Source organism: Nansenia antarctica, assembly GCF_963989245.1.
Source record: "Nansenia antarctica genome assembly, chromosome: 2".
NCBI lineage: Eukaryota > Metazoa > Chordata > Actinopteri > Argentiniformes > Microstomatidae > Nansenia > Nansenia antarctica.
In genome coordinates, this window is record NC_137675.1 from 77,385,739 (window position 1) to 77,393,238 (window position 7,500).

At 50.5% G+C, this 7,500-nt stretch overlaps 1 protein-coding gene across 1 annotated transcript in view; it reads right to left on the reverse strand.

The window, feature by feature from the left end:
- Positions 1-135: 135 nt before the first annotated feature.
- Positions 136-7,500, reverse strand: part of epn2 (epsin 2) — a gene marked incomplete at both ends in the record, with an annotated part of 15,465 nt that continues 8,100 nt past the window's right edge. Inside the window, 6 exons of the mRNA XM_080524773.1 lie at positions 136-482; positions 597-776; positions 3,298-3,450; positions 3,825-3,936; positions 5,216-5,344; positions 5,552-5,664. Of these exons, the coding sequence (XP_080380899.1) occupies positions 136-482; positions 597-776; positions 3,298-3,450; positions 3,825-3,936; positions 5,216-5,344; positions 5,552-5,664 (1,034 nt within the window). The remainder of the gene's footprint in view (positions 483-596; positions 777-3,297; positions 3,451-3,824; positions 3,937-5,215; positions 5,345-5,551; positions 5,665-7,500) is intronic.

Genomic DNA, 7,500 nt, shown 5'->3' on the forward strand with positions numbered 1-7,500 from the left:
GTAAACACCAGTGCTACTCCAAGAAGTCATAGTGAATAGGTCTGGAACACACAGGACTAGGCAGTCTGTAGCACAGGAGAGAGAGGCGGGGTGGGGGTAGCGGGTGGGGGGGGTTTCCGCCTTCCCCCCCCCTCCTCACAACAGGAAGGGGTTGGTCCCTGGGGGGGGCACGCCCGCAGGGGGGGGCATGGCTCCGCTCATGAGGGGCTGGGGCATGGACATGGAGGCTGGGATGCCCCCCATGCCTCCTCCGACCCCCCCCATCCCTCCGGGCATCATGCGGCCTCCCCCCATGCCGGCCAGGGGCACCATGGTGGGCTGGGGGGCCAGGGAGGAGAGGGGCAGCGGCTCGGCCATGGAGTGCAGGCTGCCGAAGCCCGCGGGCATGGGGCTGACGCGCATCTGGTTGAGGGTGGGCGGAACCGGCTGGGTCAGCTGGAACGGGTTGGCCTGGGGGGGCGAGGCAGACGCCGAGGCAGAGGCTAGGGAGGGGAGGGGGGGTTAGTCTCAGAGTGGCTCAGAGGGGTACGTGTGATTGTGTGTGTGTGTGTGTGTGTGTGTGTGTGTGTGTGTGTGTAAAGCCTATGCCAGCGTACCTGCGGAGGCCAGGAGGAAGGGGTTGACCAGCGGGGCGCTCTGGGGGGGTTTGGTGATCAGAGAGTCCAGGTTGACCAGCGCCGCGTTGGGTCCCAGGAACGACTCGGGGGTCTTCCTGGTCGGACCGCTGCTAGGCAACGGGTCAAACATGTCCAGGGACGAGGTACCTCTGCCATCACCTGGACCAACACACACACGTTATATATATACACACACACACACACGTTATATATATACACACACACGTTATATACAGTGGGGAGAACAAGTATTTGATACACTGCTGATTTTGCACGTTTTCCCACTTAGAAAGAATGTAGAGGTCTGTAATTTTTATCATAGGTACACTTCAACTGTGAGACAGAATCAAAAAAAAAAAATCCAGAAAATCAAATTGTATGATTTTAAAGTAATTAATTTACATTTTATTGCATGAAATAAGTATTTGATACATCAGAAAAACAGAACTTAATATTTGGTAAAGAAACCTTTGTTTGCAATTACAGAGATCAGACGTTTCCTGTAGTTCTTGACCAGGTTTGCACACACTGCAGCAGGGATTTGGGCCCACTCCTCCATACAGATCTTCTCCAGATCCTTCAGGTTTCGGGGCTGTCGCTGGGCAACACAGACTTTCAGCTCCCTCCAAAGATTTTCTATTGGGTTCAGGTCTGGAGACTGGCTAGGCCACTCCAGGACCTTGAGATGCTTCTTACGGAGCCACTCCTTAGTTGCCCTGGCTGTGTGTTTCGGGTCGTTGTCATGCTGGAAGACCCAGCCACGACCCATCTTCAATGCTCTTACTGAGGGAAGGAGGTTATTGGCCAAGATCTCGCGATACTTGGCCCCATCCATCCTCCCCTCAATACGGTGCATTCGTCCTGTCCCCTTTGCAGAAAAGCATCCCCAAAGAATGATGTTTCCACCTCCATGCTTCACGGTTGGGATGGTGTTCTTGGGGTTGTACTCATCCTTCTTCTTCCTCCAAACACGGCGAGTGGAGTTTATGCCAAAAAGCTCTATTTTGGTCTCATCAGACCACATGACCTTCTCCCATTCCTCCTCTGGATCATCCAGATGATCATTGGCAAACCTCAGACGGGCCTGGACATGCGCTGGCTTGAGCAGGGGGACCTTGCATGCGCTACAGGATTTTAATCCCTGACGGCGTAGTGTGTTACTGATAGTTTTCTTTGAGACTGTGGTCCCAGCTCTCTTCAGGTCATTGACCAGGTCCTGCCGTGTAGTTCTGGGCTGATCCCTCACCTTTCTTATGATCATTGATGCCCCACGAGGTGAGATCTTGCATGGAGCCCCAGACCGAGGGAGATTGACCGTCATCTTAAATTTCTTCAATTTTCTAATAATTGCGCCAACAGTTGTTGCCTTCTCACCAAGCTGCTTCCCTATTGTCCTGTAGCCCATCCCAGCCTTGTGCAGGTCTACAATTTTGTCCCTGATGTCCTTAGAAAGCTCTTTGGTCTTGCCCATTGTGGAGAGGTTGGGGTCTGATTGATTGAGTGTGTGGAGAGGTGTCTTTTATAAAGGTAACGAGTTCAAACAGGTGCAGTTAATACAGGTAATGAGTGGAGAATAGGAGGGCTTCTTAAAGAAAAACTAACAGGTCCGTGAGAGCCGGAATTATTACTGGTTGGTAGGTGATCAAATACTTATTTCATACAATAAAATGCAAGTCATACAATGTGATTTTCTGGATTTTTGTTTTAGATTCCGTCTCTCACAGTTGATGTGTACCTATGATAAAAATTACAGACCTCTACATTCTTTCTAAGTGGGAAAACCTGCAAAATCAGCAGTGTATCAAATACTTGTTCTCCCCACTGTATATATACACACACACACGATCTTCATAAAGGTGACAATTACATTTGACACTGTAACTCAGACAAAGAGCCGTTACAGGCTCTGACAGGCCACACACACACACACACACACACACACACACACACACACACACACACACTTGTGTGAATAATAGAGAACACCTGGGTTTGCATATCCTGCAGAATTAACCATCTCTGACTCAGTGATCATAAAATATCAGAGTGAATCAGATGCGCGCACACGCACACACACAAACGTGATGTAATTATCAATATAAAGAGGCAGGAGACAGACAGGCTGGCTCCTGGGCAGTGGTGGAATGTGACAGTTAACAGATAGAAACACAACAGAGAGGAAAGGCTAGACTCAGACAGACAGACAGACAGACAGACAGACAGACAGACAGACAGACAGACCCATGCCACAACACTGACATTAGGCTACGTAAGACTACATATAACACAAAGCAACATAAGGTTCCAGGAAAGTGACATAGGGCTACATAAGAGTGACACGGGGCTGGATTAGAGTGACAGAGACATGTGTGAGTACCAGTGAGAACAGAGGAGTTGCGGAGGCTGTCAAAGTCAGAGAGGTCCCCTGTAGACATACCGTTGGACGCGCTGAACAGGTCATAGCCACCTGCAGAGACCACACACACACACACACACACACACACACACACACACACACACACACACACTTCACGTTTATATTCGCTTTGAGATTGTACAAATGAACATGATTGTACAAGTAAAATGTATTCTATTATCATTATTAATATGCTGTGGCTTCAGAGCAGTTAGAATGTGTGTGTGTGTGTGTGTGTGTGTGTGTGTGTGTGTGTGTGTGTACCTGTGTTGGTGGTCTTGGGGCGGGTGTCTCCAGAGCCCCAGGGGTCCGGGGCAGGAGCAGTTCCCCAGGGGTCGCTGCTCTTCATGGGGGGAGCGGAGGAGGAGGAGGGGGGTCCCCACGGGTCCACAGGGGCCGCCGGCTTAGGGGCTGCACCTGGAGGAGAGGAGAGGGGTGGGGGGGGGGGGGTCCCAGGTACAGGTGAGGATAAAACCTGGCAGGTTTGGTCTGCGTCTTTCCTACACTCTCCGACAACAGCTTTCGTTCCCATCACCACTTCTCTCTTTCTCTACCTCCTCTCTCTCACTCAATCCCTTCCTCTTCTTCTTCATCCCCCACTCCCCCCCTCTCTCTATCTCCATTTCCTCCTCCTCTCTCTCTCTCTCTCTCTCTCTCTCTCTCTATAGTAGTTATGTGGCTGGCCCAGTGGAACAGCATTCCTGCAACACAAAGAGGCCCAGTGCTGAGAGCTGCAGGTGGAGGTGTGTGTGTGTGTGTGTGTGTGTGTGTGTGTGTGTGTGTGTGTGTACCGTAGGAGTGCCAGGGGTCTGGGGCGGCCGCTGCTCCTCCTGCCCCCCAGGGGTCGGCCCCCGAGTCACAGTCAGGAACGTCCATCAGGTCCATCAGGGAAGACTGGGCCTGTGGCTGGTGCTGGTGCTGGTGCTGAGGCTGATGCTGGAGAGAGAGAGGGGAGGGAGGGAGGGAGGGGGTGGGAGGGAGGGAGGGGAGGGGTTGGGAGAGAGAGAGAGAGAGAGAGAGAGAGGGAGAGAGGGAGGGAAGGGGGTGGGAGAGAGAGAGAGAGAGAGTGAGAGAGAGAGAGAGAGAGAGGGAGGGAGGGAGGAAAGGGGGGGAGGGGGTGGGAGAGAGAGGGAGGGAGGGAGGGCGAGAGGAAAGGAGGGAAGAGGGTGGGAGAGAGAGAGAGAGAGAGAGCACAGTCAGTGAAACCTATTCTGCAAAAGAAAAATCCAAGCTCTATGCTAAGCTAAACCTTCCCAACCTTTTAGCTTATATCCCAGGCCTTCAACCTCACAACATTGGCTGCAGGCTGTTAGTACTACCTAGCCTAGCCTAGCCTAGCCTACCCTCCGAACCCTCACTGTCCCGGGCTTGCTGCCGCTCGCGCTGGTTGGCTTGGCGGTGGCTAAAAGGCTAGCTCTCTGAGCGCCGTCCGCAACCGCGGCGACGGGCGGGACTCTCTAATGACTGCTGCTCTCATGCTCCAGTAACGTCCCAATCAGCCTATCTCTGTTCCTCTGAGTTCTCATGATGTCATTTGAAGTCCCCCCCTTTTCAGAAGAGAACGAACGGTCCTATTCCACACACACACACACACACACACACACACACACACACACACACACACACACTAAGACAGGGGGAGCCAAGACAAACACAGCTAATGAGAATGAGGCCAGGCCTATGTAGAGGGGCGGGCAGGCAGAGAGAGAGAGAGAGAGAGAGAGAGAGAGAGAGAGAGAGAGAGAGAGAGAGAGAGAGAGAGAGAGAGAGAGAGGCAGACAGACAGACAGAGAGAGCGAGAGAGAGAGAGAGAGAGAGAGAGAGAGAGAGGCAGACAGACAGGCAGGCAGACAGAGAGAGAGAGAGAGAGAAAGAGACAGAGAGAGGGGGGCAGACAGACAGACAGACAGAGAGACAGAGAGACAGAGAGAGAGAGAGAGGCAGACAGACAGACAGACAGAGAGAGAGAGAGAGAGAGAGCCACCAAAGGAATAGGCAGTGATGTGGAAAACTACAGCCAGAGTAATGATGGAAAACTGCTGGACCGTCTGCTACTGTAGGGAGAGCTGGGCATGAGACAGGAGAGGTCCACTCCAAAGGACATTGGCTGTGTGTGTGTGTGTGTGTGTGTGTGTGTGTGTGTGTGTGTGTGTGTGTGTGTGTGTGTGTGGGCTGGTGGTACCTCTCTCTTCTTCTTGGCCAGTTTGCCTGAGCCAGTTGCCCCAGCAACCAGGGGGGTTCCATCAGCCTTCTTGCTCTCCTCCAGAGCCATTTGTAGCCGGAGGTCATCACCACGACGCATCCTCTCCTCCTGCACACAAACACACACACACACACACACACACACACACACACACACACACACGTTTACATTCTTGGTTGGTTGGAGGGATTTTCCGTCATACTTCTTCCCCTTCCCCAAACCCCTTGGACTAACAGCTCTTAGCTCTTTTAGTGTTTGTTTGGGTGTGTGTGTATGTATGTGTGTATATGTGTGTGTGTGTGTGTGTGTGTGTACCTGTTCGGCGGCCTCTCTGCTCATGGCCAGGGCCAGCTGCAGCTGTAGCTCCTCCTCCCCGCTGGTCTGGGGGCGGGCCTGCTCCAACTCTGAGCCCGGCTGAGGGGACGTGGCTGAAACACACACACACACACACACACACACACAGACACACACACACACACACACACACACACACAGAGACACACACACACACACACACACAGAGACACACACAGACACAGACACACACACACACACACACACACACACACACACACATTAACCTATTGCTCAGAGTCAAGATATATCAGCATCAACATTATTGCTGCCTTCACAGACAGACAGACACATCACTGTAGCATACATCACATCAGAGATACTGTGTGTGTGTGTGTGTGTGTGTGTGTGTGTGTGTGTGTGTGTGTACAGCTAGTAAAGGAGATCACTTCCCTCCAGCATATTGGATTAGAACAGGCCATGTGGCAGCACAGAAATCCCCCACACACGCACACACACACTAGAGCTGTTATCAAGATAAAAAAAAATCATATTGGTCGACAACGATAATTCTCACCACGTCCACTGATATAAATATTTCTCTATGTGGAGTTTGACGGCCGTTCTCTGCTCAGAGCTGAAGCCTGGGGACACCAGAGGGTTCAGAACACCACGTGTCTCAGGGCAACACCAGACAGCCACAAACAGGCAGGAGGCGTGCACCCAGAGGTCACACACAATGGGTTTCTGCCATTCTGTCTGCATGGCATTCAATAAGATCAGACGCTCCTAGAAAGTCAATAGAGATAGGACCTCCGAGCGAGACAGGCCGTGTGGTTGGCACATGGCTTAAAGGTCAAAGAAAGTGTTGCTTATCAATAATAATGATAATATATATACAGTATATGCCATTAAGCTGACCCTTTTATCCAAAGCGAGACCTGACCTCAACCCCATCGAACACCTTTGGGATGAATTGGAACGCCGACTGCGAGCCAGTCCTTCTCACCCAACATCAGTGCCCAGCCTCATTACCGCTCTTGTGGCTGGATGGGAGCAAATCACCCGCAACCATTATTCTAAAATCTAGTAGAAAGTCTTCTCAGAAGAGTGGAAGCTGTTTAAGCAGCAATGGTGGGACCAACTCCATATTAATACCAGTGGTTTTGGAATGGGAAGTTCAACTTCTCAGTACCTATGGGTGTAATGTTCACGTGTCCCGATACTTTTGTCCATATAGTGCAGGGGTGGCCAACCAGTCGGAGACTAAGAGCCACAAAAAATTGTTGGGGTACCAGAAAGAGCCACATCATACATGCGGGCTCACAAAAGCGCTCATTCACACACACGCAATACATTTCCAATAGGCTATGAGACCAGTGGTGTCATTTCAGCAAAAGCCAAGGTATGGCAAGGTCTGAGTGGATTTTTCTTTCAAAACAGTTGTGCAATAGTCAATTTTGGTGAGTTGTTTCTATACAATTTACTTATGTGACATTAAGGTAATGAATAAAGGAGACAATTACAGTATGCAGGTAGTACATCTTTCCTAGCAGGCAGACTGGTTCAATCTCCTTAGAAACAAAACATAACCGATTTAGCTATGCTCAACTCTAAACGAACTGCACTGTTAAAACACTAGATTAGACCTCACCTGTGTCCCTGTCCCTGTCACCTGTTTAGACCTCACCTGTGTCCCTGTACTTGTCTCTGCTGCCCCAAAAGAGGTCTTTATGTCCATTTTCCTTTTTTCCCCTGGCATATTTGTTTTACCAGCTCACCTAGTAAAAGTGAGACGATTGACAATATCAAAAACATGCTTGCACACACATATAACTTACTCACACACAAGTCAGTGTTACTGGCCCCAATTTGGTACAATTATTACTGAAATTATTGAGAATAGAGAAATTGTTGACATACGTAAACTAGCTGTTGTAATCTTTAATGTTCGCTAACTAGCGAACTCA